At 32.9% G+C, this 16,444-nt stretch overlaps 1 protein-coding gene across 2 annotated transcripts in view; it reads right to left on the bottom strand.

The window, feature by feature from the left end:
• Positions 1 to 16,444, bottom strand: part of Ca-alpha1T (Ca[2+]-channel protein alpha[[1]] subunit T) — a 267,876-nt gene that overhangs the window by 48,210 nt on the left and 203,222 nt on the right. Inside the window, exons 16-21 of one of the 2 annotated variants that reach the window (XM_069834966.1) lie at positions 10,251 to 10,406; positions 10,027 to 10,167; positions 8,485 to 8,644; positions 6,552 to 6,593; positions 2,437 to 2,645; positions 178 to 308 (exon numbers count right to left, since the gene is read on the bottom strand). In XM_069834966.1, the coding sequence (XP_069691067.1) occupies positions 178 to 308; positions 2,437 to 2,645; positions 6,552 to 6,593; positions 8,485 to 8,644; positions 10,027 to 10,167; positions 10,251 to 10,406 (839 nt within the window). The remainder of the gene's footprint in view (positions 1 to 177; positions 309 to 2,436; positions 2,646 to 6,551; positions 6,594 to 8,484; positions 8,645 to 10,026; positions 10,168 to 10,250; positions 10,407 to 16,444) is intronic. The other variant, XM_069834967.1, reaches the window with a different exon arrangement.

Here is a 16,444-nt window from a genome sequence, read left to right on the forward strand (position 1 = left end):
TCTGAATTCAGCTACAGGGGTCGGTCCGGTTTTTTTTGCCACTACTGTACATATCTTTTGTGCAACAGTTGGAGTTAGGGAGTTCTTATATTTTCCTTGTAATGTTTATAAAAGTCTCTGCACAGAAGTGAATTCCTCTGACGTTTGTTCCTCGTTTCCAGATAGATATGCACATACCTGGGCGACGTTGAGGAGTTGCTAACTGTAACGAGGCTGACTCGACGCCCCGGTGTCGGCTGACTTAGGTTGTTTACAGTGAACTTGTTGTCGGGAGGTTTCAGCAATCCAGGGATGCTATGCTGCGACGCCTGCACAGAGAAACACGCCTGTCCTAAAATTTAATGGAACCTCGTCACATTTTTTGTCTGCTTCCCTAATATTTATGTTCATAATAAGAAGAATTCACAGTTCAGGCAGACATCGTGACTAAAATGATATCTGTTTGTTCAATGATAAACCAAGAACTTTCAACAAACTTTCCTGTGTTTGTCTGATGCCATTGAAGGGTACTATCAATACATTTTACTGAAACTTTCAACAAGCACTTATTTGTTCGCTAAATATAATATGGACAAAACCACATTAAGAACAGACATATTCTTCCAGATTACAGAATTTCTTACATAATATATTTCTCTGCTTTTTTTTTTAGATTTCGAAGATACTATATTAATAAAAGACGGCCACGTATATATGTTAAAAATCACTGAATAAAATGTCGTGGTATGCTGGTCCTAATATTGTTTCAGAGACTACCATTGAAAGTTAACATATTTGTGTATAGAGTGATTTAACCCTTTGTCAGCTTGCTGTGTATGAGAAAAATGTCATGCCATTTTAGTTGAAAATGCATGAGTTATATAAAAACATTTTACTCGCTACAAATTTGAAGATTCATCTCAGAAAAATTGTTATAATCCATGGACACTTATTAATTCCATATCACTTCTAAAAACTATTTTTAGTATACTAGAGCGTGCGAAAAGATTCTTAATTTCACAACAAAAGAAAATAAAAATTTAATTTTAAAATTAAAGAGCTCCAGCATACTACATACATTTAATTAAAAATGTAATAAGAAATGTATCATGTGAGTAAACTAGTATCAAAATTTACTTTCAAATTTGAAGACGATTTTAGCATAATGAATTTAATTGAAAGAATATAACAAGAAATGTAACATGTGAGTAAACTAATAGCAAGCACAAATTCTTGTGGTGATTGATCTGACGGTTTATTTTTATAGTGAAATTCTTTAGGTACTACACGTGTGGTATTGACATGCACTATCACTTAAGAGACTTATCCTCTGAGACTCTGTCGATGGAATTACACGAGCAATATGTTCATGGAGTAGAAACTTCAAGCTTTACAAATGTACGAACACCATTCTCATCTGTTCATAATTTATGAGACTACACACGCATTTTTCGCAGTAATTATGCTGACCACTAGAATGGACGGCTGGTACTAATAGGGTTAAGCTAATAATATTTCAGAAACTCTTTACCCGATTAGAAAATTGCAAACATTTGATACTACTGTTAGCTTTCGATTTTATAGATACTTTTATTAAAATTTAATTTTCAGAAGTGTTTCTATTCGCGAAACTAAATCACTCTTTCTTTGTAATTGAATTGCTTGTTATTTTTAGGCATTTATTTTTATTATTGATTTAAGTGTATTAATTTAAGTATTAAGTTAATAGAAGTTTCAAACTCCTTTCTTATGCTTTCAAAACTTAATTGACACTAGTGCAAAAGGGGGTATCTCCTTTTTTTCTTTCAATTGTCAGGTTAATATCGGAATATATAAACTAAAGGAACCTGCTTCAGCCGGTATAAAAACGACACAGCTCCTAATGAAGACTAGCATCTTTATTCTGCATCTCTACCACTCAAGCAACCGAAGTACCTTCAAACAAAAGAACTAGAAACAAAATACGTACCATCCAACTGTACACGGCTCTATGACAACCAAAATGCTAGCGACTGAATATTCTCAACATTCTAAGGACAGCTTCAGACAATATTACAGGCTAATGATATTGTTAAGAATAAATAGAAGTATACCAACTTTTGAAAACAGATGTGTGATTATTTAATTATATTTTCCTTATTTGGAACTTTCTAGACATAACTTGGAAGAACTTATTTTTGCTGCAAAAAGGAGACAGTTCCATCAGTTTCACTGTTATTGTAACACAGTCCTATGCATGGAAAAGTTAAAAACAAGGGGGATTTTTGCTGAACTGTTTCATATCAGTGCAACAATTTGTGTAAAATAATATACCTCATCACTTATTCATTTTTTTATTTTTCCTGAAAAGTTTCGAAAAATGGACTGCTCCTTCTTTGCACCGGTATCTTCAATTACCCTTTTGTTTTAAGCTTTTAAACTCATGCCTATTTATTGAAATAAATTCTGATGCCTTACAAAAACTGAACTCACTCTTCTGGCGGCTGCTGTGTCACACACGGAGGAACGATCGATGGAGTCAATGGATGTAGAGCTAGCGTAGAGAGCGGGCGCCATCAGACGGTTGTTGAAGTCTCTGAGGGACGGGTCAAGCGTCGTGTTGGGCGAGTCTTGTGGCGTGGCTACGGTGTGCGTGATAATGGGCGGCTGGCACAACATCTTGCTTTCTGCGTTCAAGACAAAGTTCGCCTGAGTTTTCAGTTTGTAATAATACAGTGACTGTTTACAGTCCAATGATGATAATGAATATATCTACTACCCATACATACTTTATTTTAACTAGCTTTACACTACAAAACATGTTGCCAGGTGCGGTATGTTCAGTTGAAATTATATTGGTCATATTTTTATCTGTCTGAAAATGGACTACAGAATGTAGCTTAGAGTAATGGAAACATATCACCTAAAAATCACTAGTATTAAAACAAAGACAATGGTCTTCCTAGGTACAGAGCAATTACGATCTAAAATAATTACTAACGATAATATTCTAGAACAAGTATCTTCATTCATTTACTTGGACTGCAATTTTTCATACGTGAAAGAATCAGATTTAAACTCAGCAGATTTCAACAAATGTGAGGAGCTATTCGCCGAACTCTAAGAAATAAAACACAACGATCAACACAATTAAAATGTTATAAAACAGTAGCTGTTCCAGTTTTGACATATGGCTGTGAAAACTGACCACTGAATCGAACAGCAGAAAGAGATATAGGAGAAGGTCAATGTTCACTTACTTAGATATAACACGTGGAGCAACTCCCCTGCAATCGGCAAGCGGTAGTGCATTAAAGTCGAGGAATATTATGGACAGGAAAACATCGATCATACGTGAATGGGTATTTAAGAGTTGCTAATTCATTATAAAATGTGTATCTGATACAACGTTAATACAAATTAATTTTATTTCCTAGAATATATCTATAAAAATAAATAAATAAATAAATAAACAAACAAACAAACAAACAAACAAACAAACAAACAAACAAACAAACAAACAAACAAACAAACAAACAAACAAACAAACAAACAAACAAACAAACAAACAAACAAATAAATAAATAAATAAATAAATAAATAAATAAATAAATAAATAAATAAATAAATAAGTAAATAAGTGAGTGAGTGATTGAGTGAATGAGTGAATGGATGAGTGAATGAATGAATAAAATAAATGAATAAATAAATAAATAAATAAGTAAATAAATAAGTGAATAAATAAGTAAATAAATAAATAAATAAATAAATAAATAAATAAATAAATAAATAAATACCTTAAACTCTCCAGCAATATCCTTAATAACTGAGCCGTTTTCTAGGCGTTGAATAATATTTACGATGTCAAAAATATGTCAAAAATACTTAGGCTGAACGTTTTGTGATATGATGCCTTACCGGTATGCGGGGGCTTGGATTTTCGTCACAACAACACACTGCGTTGTACTGCTTTCTGGTTTCTTTAGACTCAAACGCATTCTACTAAATCAGCGGAGCAATGTATTCAGTATATTCAGTATATTCAGTATTGTACAGTCAGAGCACACAACATTGTGCAATTGACAAAGTCGATAAAAAGTAAACAACAAAAAATAAAATCAATTCAAAAACTCTCAACAACGTTGACATTAAAAAAACTCATTAATTTCATAAAATGGTTTGTTGATTAACCAACCAGAGACAAGTCTGTTAAAAGACTTCCTTTCCAGATTAAAAAGATATCTCGGAAATTTATTTGCTATTTTTAACGACATAATAAAATAATGATTCATTGTTTTAGTCAGCCTACACTTAGGTATGTCAAAAAGGTCACGGTTTCTGGTGTTGTATAGGTGAACATCATTCCTATGAGTCATTGATTGAATTATGCTCTACTCGAGAACATCTTTAGACTAATATTTTAGAGTTTAGAGATATTTATACGAATTGTTATGTAAAATTAATATAGACACAGCTACCACTGGAGTAAACAAGACACTTTATATTTTCTGTAACATTATTATGCGCTTAATTATACCTTCGATTGCCGACCTCGTTGTCTAGTGATTACTATGCGTGCTAATGTGCTCAAGGATAAAATTATCGAGCATTTATGACCTTCAACAAAATCCAGATCTGGAGATAGTATAATATGCCCATATAGGTAGTCTAAGTGAGTTTCAATCCATCCACATAATGACTCCCAAGGAAAACTTCTTCAGAGAAAACTTTGTGAAATAAAAAAAAATACAAACTGTATTTTTCTATAATAATTTCATTATCTCGACTGTTAGTTGCGGCATAAAATTGAATCAGAAAACACATTTTAATGTTTTTGACGAAGTAATAATAATACAAAAAAGATAATCTGAAAATGTTCATATACCATATAAATAAAATAGGCATGAATTACGACCTTAAAGTAATAATATACAAAAATAAAATAATGGCATTCTGGGGTAAAATTTATTGCGAGTTAAAAATTGTACTAGACAAATTTATTGAACAAGTAAGAAATTTTAACTATCTAGGGTGGAATTAAATACGAATAATGATGCAGAAGAGGACATAAGTAAGAAGTTATAAAAATCGCAAGTAATGTATGATGCTATCCGTCCAGCCATGAAAAATAAAACAAGAAGGGAAACTAGACTGCAATTTTATGAAACAATGCTGTGCCCACTCTACTCTATGATTCCAAAACATGGGTAATAACACTAAAAATATCAGTAAAATTCAGAGTGTAGCAATGATATATATGAGAAACACAAATGGATGCAATAAATACAACACGCAGAGAACATATCAGGAATGGTACAACTAGGGACAGGTGTATTATCCAACCAATAAATGATTGGATATGTACGGAAGAATGAATGGGACAACTACATAACTAAAATGAATGACAAAAAATTGTGAAAATGGCAAGAGATAAATCACCAAGGGGACACAGAAGTATAGGCCAGTCAAGAAAGAGGTACTTTAGGGTTGATACAACCTCAATATGATAGCTGTTTATATTGTTGTAGACAAAACGATAGAACACCAATCTATGTTATGAATGTTATGTTTTGTAGACGACATTTTAATTGTTTTCAAGTCAATTCCTACAATAAGAAAGGTAAGTGGAATTTTGAAATCTAGATTTGAACTAAAGGATATGGGAAGATAAAACTTTTTCTAGGCATAGAATTTTAATTTATAAGAGAAGTAATGGAAAAATTATAACATGGAAAATTGTAAAACTGTATCAACCCGAATGGAGACTAATTTGAAATTAGAAAACAATCGTACATATAAAAAATAAATGACTAGAAATTTATCTTGCCACGAATTGATTGGAAATCTCACATATTTTGCTGTGGCTACAAAACCAGAAATTATAAACGCTGTAAATTATTTAAGCTGATTCTTCAAGGATATGGTATAGCACATTGGAAAATAGTTCAAAAGGATTATTCATTGAAAATTAATTATCAGAAGACAAATTAAGACTTGAAGTAAATAAGGGTCTAAATGTCATTTTCGTGAAAATTGTGCTTTTACTGGAATAACAATTTCTTTATCGTTTTATTAGGTGTACACAGATGGTGGGACGTTCATGTGCCTTTAGCTTCAACGTGTTACTAGTTTTCCTCAAACGTTTGAAAATGGCACTTAGATCCATATTTACTTGTCTTCAAATACTGAACTTAAGGGATTCTCCGATGCTGAATGGGCAGAGGATTCAATGGACCGAAGATTGTACATCGGTTATATTTTTAATCTTGCTGGAGATCAAAGAAATATTCAACAGTTACTCTTTCTAGTACGGAAGCAGAATATATTATGGTCATCACAGATAGTGTAAAAGAAGCTATTACTTGTATTTAAGAAGGATGCTAGAAGAATTGCAAAGAACACAGGAAATTATCAATATGCTGGAATAGTTGGGAAGAACACAGGAAATTATCAATATAAGTACATTGTGATAACCAGGGTGCAGAAAAGTTTACTAGGAATACGGTATATCATTCCCAAAATAAATACATAGATTGAAGACATAATTTTATAAGGGAGTTAATTCAAGCAAATCTAACTTTATTAATTATTACCTAGGTACTGTTGAAGTGGTTGCGGATGTTTTGACGAAAGCGCTAAACAAGACAAAACATGAATACTTTACAGTGAAATTGGGTATAAATTGAGTAACATGATAATACTGTTTAAGAAAGAGAAATAAAGTCTGAATTGTGGGGGAGTTTGTAGGTTTTCAATAAAATTATAGAAACAATTATAATGAATATAGTTACGAATATTTGATACATGCTTGTGCATTTATTTACTTCTGTTTTACAGTAACAGAGTATCGTTCTACAACTTTTTGTAAAAGTTAGCTTCCATGGTAAGTTGACAAGTAGGTAATGTTCTTAGAATTCTATTATAAACCATTAATAACTTAGTATTCCTACCAATTTTAAGTACCATTTTCGTAAGTGACAAAATAATGCAAATAGCTATTTTATGTGAATTTGTTAAAAATAAATAGAGACATATACTTAAAGTGAGCAATTTATTAATTAAACCAGACATCTCATTTTCATGGAATTATAGAGAGAACGTTTAATATGTGGCTTGTAACAATATAGTCATAACAAATTATTTGACAAATTTTATATAGGCATCTCTTTTGAATGACAATCCAAGGAAGTAAACTAAAAAAAGAGATATAATTAGTGATATGATATAGCTACTACTTGTAAATGAATTAATATGAAACGTGTAAAACGTATGAGAAAATATAGCAAGCAATTATTATACATGCAGGATGTAAGTTAAATGTAAAATGAGATAAATAGCGGCATAAAGAATATGTATTATATTCTGAATATTAAATTTTAATTCTATAAGATATGTATTTAAATGGAGCTGTATGCACCATTTATTCACAAAATGTTGGTGCAAGGTAATAATTTACATTTAGAAAATTATGTACTGTAGTAGCTGTATTCCGATTACTAACAGAGGTTCGTTTGTCTGTCAGAAATCGGCTGGACAGATTCTAATGTTGAGGTTAGCATTTTTTGTAGTTACTTATGTGTCCGGCTTTGGCTTCATTTTTGGGGGCCAGATAAAGGATAGATCCATGTACTTATTTTGGCTTGTTTTGCTCCATTGTGCGCCCTGTATTTATATGCCCTCAGACGAGGACCTCAATAAGATCCAGGATACAGAGCTCCAAGATAGATGAAGTGAGGGGTGGAGGTAAAATAGTGTTGAGAAAAATGGTGGTGTTGGTGGGAGAAGTGATAGTAGTGATTGGGCGGAAAGGTAGTGGTGGAGAGATGGTAGTGGTTTTGGGGTAAGTCGTAGTGATGATGATGATGGTAGGAAGGTAGTGATAGGAAAGATAGTGATGTCCTCCTCAAAAATAATGGCTTGATGAGACATTCTGAAGTCCAGGCATATCACACGTTTAGTTTCGGACTTTCACGCTCATGTTGAATAATCCAGTCTGGGTTATTACTTCCCGAATGTCTACAGTTAAATAAATGGAATCGGCTCACAATGCCAGAAACATGGGGAACTACTTTATCAGAGAACAGATGACAATACTGGTATTGCATATTCTGTTCGCTGACTAAGAATTTATTTTTACAATAGGAATCTCAACAACAAGAAATAGACATTATGGAAGTAATACAAAATATCGGAATTGGACATTTTAGGAAATTAAAAAAATGGAAAGTTAATTCTACAATAAATCGTTTGTGAGATATAAAATGTGATTTTTAATTGGTAATTATTCTGCAGACACGCTATTTTTCTGAAGTAAGAGTTACAGTATATAATCGTAGAAAACTGTTGAAGTGGAAATATTCGACTTTACAAATGAAGAGGTCAGGAACAATGTGATCCTGAACAATTCACCAAACTTATGCTAGAACAGAGGTTATTTTAATGAGTAACAAATACAACAAGATTGTTAATTAAAAGCGTATTTTATTTGAATATGGCAGCTGTCGGTTTTGCTTCTGTGAACCTCACCTTTCTGGATGTTGCACTTGGGTTCATACTCGCTTTCGAGCGCTTGTCGCTGCTTCCAACTGTTCTTTTCGCGATGTCCATTGTCCGTCTTCTGCAACTCCTCCGCGCTCCTCCACTTATTTTTCAGCTCCTGCGCACAAACGGACATCGACATGCGGCCCTGCAAATAAAACGAAGTACATGCTCAATTATAAACTGACTCTTGAACTTCGGTCTGACTGTAATTGACAGAAAATACGATCTTAAGATTTGCATTTGCAAGATTTCTCACGACACTTACACTTGTTCACCATCGCCTCTTAATTTCTGGAATTTTAAAATTAACTAAGCGAACAGACACAGAGATTTCATGAACTTCATTTTTATGTAATTTATATTTTTAACAATATAGGTATAGGTATACATACTATAAATTGTTTTGCAGTTTGCATTTTCTACTATAAATTTGAATTATATTAATCTTATATTTATTGAAAATATTTTTAGTAATTCAAGACTAGAACATAAGATTGCGAAAGAACATCTATACACCAGTCGGGTACAGAGTTCACGAGCTTGACTTAGAAGTGACCTGAAAATTGAACCCTAACTTTTGCGGCCACTACGGAAATATTTCTGAATGTTTAAGAATTTCTATACCTCATTTGAGGAATGAAAGTGTTTTATTGTTTCTTTTGTAACAGCCTGTACTCAAGTGTTAGAAGTCTGCAGCTGTTCAGGCAGACACTTAAAGATGTATGAATAACATACTGCACAACAATGCAGAAAAAAGAAAAGTGGTGTGTAAACTTAAAGACAAGATTAAATAAAATAATTACAGTTCACATTTCATATGATATCTTCAGGATTCAGGAAGGTAAGCTTCATATAAAAAAGTTTCTGTTAGCACTGTTACGTAGTTTTATTGATGTATCCATGTGTTTCTGTACGAGAGAAAAAAAAAAGAAGAAGATTATTCTAAGTTATACCCTATTATAATTTGTAATAGATCTACAGTTCAAGTCCTATACAACTCGGTCCGAAACATCGTGGATATGGATGTAACACTGTAAGAAACATGCCCCTAGAAAATACCTGTATTAAATGACCATATTCCGATATTCTGTACCATGGTCAAGCTATAACAGGGGGAGGAGGTAAATGTACCCCATAACCCTGTTATATAGGGATTCTATGGTTTTGCTTTGCCCCCCCCTCCAAGTAAACGGTTCTCTCTCCGCCTATGGACTAGAAGGCCGGCCATTTCATTTGATATAAACGGTACAGTATGTACATTTTGATTACTTTAACTACGTTACTCATATTAAAGGCTAGTTGTTTTTGATAGCTTTGTGTATTGAAATTGCTGAAGCCAGCAGAACATTCTGTCAAGACTGTCTTATGAAAATTACGAGTATTAAGGTAATATCAAAGAGTCCGTGATATCCATCACGAAATCTCGCTACAGGCATAACTTCTCTCTATCTAATTTTTCTTTGAGACTCAGCCATGGGATCTTATTGTAAACAAATGCAGAAGGGATCTTAAATTATCTCCTTGTACCTGTGTACAGCTGTCGGTCTCGGAGCTCGAGCTGGATCGCGAGCCATCGAAGCTGCTCAGGTTGTCGCTGTACTCGCACTTGTGTGCGAGCTGAGCCTGCTTCGCCAACTCCCTCTGCTCCCGCTCTCGCCTCTCATTTCGCTATAAGAGGAAAATAATACAATTATAAACTATCTGCATCAGCACTTACTCCGATAGTGATATGCATGGCTCTGTTTGATTACCTCTGCGGAGAAGCCCTCGACCAGAATAGCCACAAGGAGATTGAACAGCACATAATTGCCGAATGTCATGAGCGCTACAAAGTATAGGGCCGCCCAGTGGCTAGTTTTCTCCATACCGTTGAACAACACCACGTTCCAGTCTTCCTGCGTCAGGATCTGGCGGGGAAAACAACACCCTGTACAAAATGCCTCCCATCAACGTCCCTCTTTCTTGCTTTGACTTTTATATCTGGGGTTCATCACACAAATCTTTCAATAGTCACTAGCTTGGATCTAGTTCATACATTCATATCAGGTTAATGTTAGAAAAATCAATTATCTCGCATCATATTAAGGAGAATAGGTTTCGTTTCTCGGAATATTCTGTAAATGTTTACTAATGTATTATTCCACATCATACATTTTAAGGCACTGATGAAAATAATTTTGTCAACATCTACATTAAAGTGTTTAATCCCTTTGTAAGTTTTGTCTAGCTGATTATATAGGAAAGTAATATCTTTAGGCGTATTAGGATTATTATGTATGCAGTAAACACGCAACTAACACGCAAAAAAGGCAGAAATCCACCAACGAAAAGTAGAATTTGAGACCAGGACAGAACGATAGGCCAAGATCCTGAAAGTTATCAGAATTAATAAAACTGAATTATGTGCTGAAGTATAATATTGCAATCTAGCAGTTTGGAAAATACTGTAATAGTTTGGAAACTGAACGGCAAAATTGGCTATCATAGGTAGGAATCTGGATAACTGTAAAGACTATCACAATTTAATTCGATTATTGAAAAAGCCTATCTAATCTGTGGACTGCGTCAGAAAGCAACATCAAATGAAATGAAAACGAATATATCTCACATATCTTTCGTCAATGTAGGACACATAACTCGATAAGCAAATACGCTGTCAAAAAATAATACGACACTGTTGCAGAATTTAAATTCATAGACAATAAATCATTCTGTTTCAGTCTAATATAGTACGTTATAGTGATAATTAATCTTAGACTGTAAACCGTTAAACTCAATGGTCATCGACTGTAGGAAACTCGAAGAGTCCTTGACACAGCAATCTTATGTACATGTAAATAAAACATAGGTAACTATCGTCGAGTTCAAGTACAAGATGTCTGATTTAAGCTGTTTAGGGAGTCCAAATATCAATCCAAACATGTGGGAGGTATTTAATGGTATCGCAGTCGGCGTGAGAAGTTTGTATAATGTCCACTGACATCGTTACGTGAAAGTTTTAGTGTGATAATTTTATGTTAAACATGTGCAGTCGATCTGTTATGTTAATTATTTATTTTCTTTTGGCTTTCAAACTTTTCTTATAATCGCGTTTTTAATTGGATAATGTTTTATCGAGTCATTTCCTCTTCTCATATTATTTCTTAACACGTAAGTTTTCTCCATCCCTCATATTAATTTGTTTTGTTTCATTCGGAATAAATAACGGATATAATAAAAGGTACTTGTAAAGAACAGACAGTGTAGATTTTTAACATAATTTATACATTTAAAGGTATTTTGCGTATGTCACTTCTAGCGACACTACCATGAGAACGTCAAAACTGGGCAGACCATGGTAAACGTTGAATTTACACTATGACATATTAAATTACCTACAACATACTAGATCTGTGACTACCCGCATGAAACTGGACCATGTCGAAATATACTGCTTGCTGGAATATTATATTCAATTCTTCTGTCGCTCTCATTCACTTTTGCTGTCACGAGTTTCGGAGATTCGAACCGTGAATGATTACCGAAAGCAGAATTCAAGCTTCCAAAGCTACTGCTGTGGAACATTCCGGTTCATAAGGTGTTTCATCGATTACATATTTCTGCTTTAAAGCAGTATTAATTAGAATCTTTTAGAATCATCTGCTATCGGAGTTCCACATTAAAGAGTACGAAAAGAAGAACCGGGGATCGAACCCTCACAGGCAGTCAAAATATTCATAGAATCCATTACTCTAGCTGACAGCCATTAACTACCCTGAGAGATCCGCGTATTAGAAATTAATGTTTCTTTACTCAAACACATCGTATGAATCAATATTTTAATCATTCAACCTGTTTACATATTCTACTTATTATTTTAGCTGTTTTCAATCGTTAATAAAACTAAAATACAAGTGCTGCGAGTTAGGGAATTTCAAAGACGAAAAGTGTCTACCCCTAGTCGTGTTGTGCGTGATGCCTAAAATAATTTATGAATGGCTTGAGTCAGACATTCTGTACAACTGAGATATCTGTATTTTTCAGGACGGAATTAGGTTCATTTAGTGTGTTTGAAGGTTAATTTACTATTTATGTGTATCATATTTACACTGTTGCACCTATAACCCTATTCCGTTCTCTATTTGTGTTTCATGGCGAGTATGCTTCAACGAAAGACAATGTACATTCTAAATGTATGCGAAATAAATCGCATATGATTTGCACGTTTACAGAACTTACACTGGAGAAAAAGTTTCTCAACATAGCATAATGATGTAGGCGAGAACTGAAATTATACGATATCGGAGTCGTTAACACGCGTGTTCGTTTCTGAGTAACATAACTATAATGCTACATATTTCTGCATATTCATTATTTCTCAGTAGGACAATTTTCAGTTTATTTTTCACCTCTTCCTTAACTCGTCCCTCTCGTGCTTGATTTATTGACTGTGAGAGTTATATTGATTTCAGAGAAGCAGGTGGTTTTAGTTTAAATGATTCGAAAAATATTATTTTAGCTAGCGCATTAAAACTGTTTTTAAAGTTAAACTGATTTTCTAATAGTTATAAAGATGTTGAAATATGACCTTTTCTTTTGTTTTCATTATATACGTTACGTCAACAGCAATTTTGTTATAACATATTAAGTTACGGACTAGCCACATCTTTTACACAAAGTTATGTACGAATATCTTTAAATATTCATCCTTCAAGTACTTATTTCAGTCAGATTCAACTGTTTTTGGAGATTACTTAAGAACATACAGTTTACTTACAATTAACACTATCATGTCAAGGACTCTTAGAGCTTCTACTGTCGATTTTCATCGAACTTGACGGTTTGTAGCCTGAACTTTCGCTTTCCAGTGATACTATATTTTCAATGGAGCAGGAATTCAATATGTATGTGTGGGATACTCGGAAGAAAACTACGTGCACATTGATTCCTTTACATATGAACAAGATATATATCAGATAATTGTTTTTTAATGCTCATAAAGCAGTAATAGTCAAAATACCACACAGGATTCCATATCTTTCCTACAATAAGTAGTCGCTAACAATAAATAAATATTTATATTAAATCTGCTATTGCTAGTTTGAGTCCCGCACCGTGGTCTAATGCATCCTGCCTAGGACCCGCATTAAGGAATGTGCACTGGTTCCAGTTCTCATAGGGGAAGAAATTTTCTCATGAAATTTCGGCCAGTGTATGGGACCGGTGTCCATTCAACATCGTGTGAAATAGGGCAGTTGTGAAATTTCGTTAGTAGGAGAAAGTGATCTACTATTGAGAATATAAAGAATATTTTTAGTGACCAGTTATTATCAGAAGAATAAATGAGATACACTAATGTTTCCCAAAAAGCAACTCTACAAGTATCAGCATGGAAAGAAAGAAATCTACTCTGAATTACTTGTATCGTCACAATCATCCCCTCCATGGTTCATCCAATCGTAGGCTGTTTTATTTCCAAGAAAAATACCAAATAATACATTTTGAAACATCACTCCACTTTTTAGTCCCCCTGTGTTTAGAATTCTGTTATTTCTTCCTGTAGTATATTTCAAAATCTATATATTTTGACTTCAAAATTGTTGTAGAAATTCTTCCTTCAGTATTATCTGTTAAATTTTCGTCTGTTTTTGCAACTTGTTTATTTCTAACATATTTGTTCATCTGTAAACTTTAGTCTTTGCTAAATCTTCATTTCACCTAACTATTTTCGACTTACATTTGAGGTTCAGCATTTCGATCAGTAAAAGTAACACGGGAACTGCCAAAGCCTTCTGAGATTTTATGTATTGAATTTTGATTTTGTCTTACAAAATTCTTCTTACAGTGCGGTCAAGATATTAACATAAATTTCATTAAATACTCTATATTTTCAAATGAATTAATGCTTACTACACAATGTAGACTAAATATTTAAAATGATTTATTTGTTCATCAGACTGATACGCAATTAGTACTTCAGTTCTTATTGTATGCTTTCTTTGAAATAAAAAAAAAAACTAAGTTTTGCTTCTGATAGACGTAAGTAATAATCCATTAGTGTCGCTAAAATAAAAGCTACATACAAAACTGAAAGATATATATCTGATATTTACAAAATAATATTAAAATAACAATGGTATTGTCACTATAATGAAAGTAGCGAACTGGAAGAGATTAGCAAGCAGCGCTCTCAACATTTTTGAAAGTGGCGCGTGTGAAGATATCCGTTATCGCCGTTATTGCTACACGAGAGAATTTACTAGTTGCAATATCACCTTTGTACTGTATTGTTTGCATAATTTAGTTGCTTTGAAGCAATATTGAGAAGAAAGTAAAAACATATCCCACTCAAAATTCGAAATAATGAATTTCCCAAAAGACATTAAGCGAAAAACTACAACTTTCTTTTGTACCAACAAATGAAATACAGATTGTGATGTAGTAATAATTTCCAGTTTTAACCTTATGCTCAGGAAAGTCGTATAATTAAAAATTGTATTTGTGATGAAGCTGCCATTTTGCACAACTTTATATTCACATAGGCCTATTGTTTATATTGATGTAGGTATGTCAGAGCATTTAAACGCTTAAATTTGAAAGTTTGCACTTTTGTAAGAACTTTTTAGGCATGTGAAGACCATACGACTAACTATATACGAGTTTATAAATTTTCTATAAGAATTTGCTGGTTAAAATTTTAAGAAAATAACTTTTAAGTAATTTCACGTAAAAATAATTTTATATCCTTAAGGGCTTCCAAAATCCACAACTTCATGGGATCAGCTATTATTTGATTCCTGCTATTCTATTCTAAAGGAGACTATAAATAGAACTTAATGTATAAATATAACTTTTCAATTAAATTACTTAGATTTTATAATTAAGATCTTATTATACCTTTAAAATTATTATATTATTCCATCAAGCGTTGAAATACAAATATAGCGTAATGATGATAATAATAGTAATGATTATAATGGCAGGTTGTACAAATATTTTTACGTAACATACTGTGCATTTATTTCATTAATAAAAAGTGTATATTCAGAATCTGAAAACATTTTTGCTGCAATGACGTGGGCTTATTAAGTTACACAGAATATTAATTTAATTTAATTTTGTCTGTTGTCTTAGTTATAAAGAAGACAGATATCGGTATTTAACTGTGTCTGCGGAGGAGTTGTGAAACATTAAATTTAAAATCGCTGTTGTTAATACAGCAGATATACTTAACAAGTCAAAGATAAAAGTTGCACTTGTGTATTGAAACGTGTAGGGCCTAATAATATTTAGTAAAATTGTTATTTGTATTTACACAAATGTTAACAGATATAATGGTTCCATTTTATTTAGATTTGATATTTACCAAATACAGTAATTATATAGTATTCTTCGTCTGCAATACACAGAAAAAATTTCAATTTTGTATAATTTCTTTGTTGTTTTTCGCAAACCAAGTATAGCTAATTGAAATATCCAAGTATCCATTTAAAACTGATTAACACATAGGCCTAATAACGACTTTACAGATCAAAATCAAAACTGTTCGCATTGCTTCAGTTTCAGACCGTGAATATACTATGTGTATGTATATTTGTACTTATTAGGCGATGTTTTACATTTCAAGTTATGTAAGCTATCGCAATATCATTTGATATTTCTTGAATCGATAGTTGAACAGGCAGAGAATCCATTTTCACACAATCACTGCCACTTACAGCGTCATTACCATAGACCTTTGCCGGTAATGCGTACAAGAATTTCGAAACCTCCACTCGCTGGCAATGTGGAGATGATCTGTAAAGCGTGGTGAATGTTAAGGGGTTAGGTAAAGCTTACAGCAGTAACATATTTGGAAATATTCAACATTTTTTTCCTCCATTACTGTATCTTGTATAATAATGAAAATTGGTATGTGTAAAATACTGTACTTCTGTTATATGAAAAAATATTTTTACGATTTAAA

The sequence above is a fragment of the Periplaneta americana genome, chromosome 9, assembly GCF_040183065.1.
Source record: "Periplaneta americana isolate PAMFEO1 chromosome 9, P.americana_PAMFEO1_priV1, whole genome shotgun sequence".
Classification (NCBI taxonomy): Eukaryota; Metazoa; Arthropoda; class Insecta; order Blattodea; family Blattidae; genus Periplaneta; species Periplaneta americana.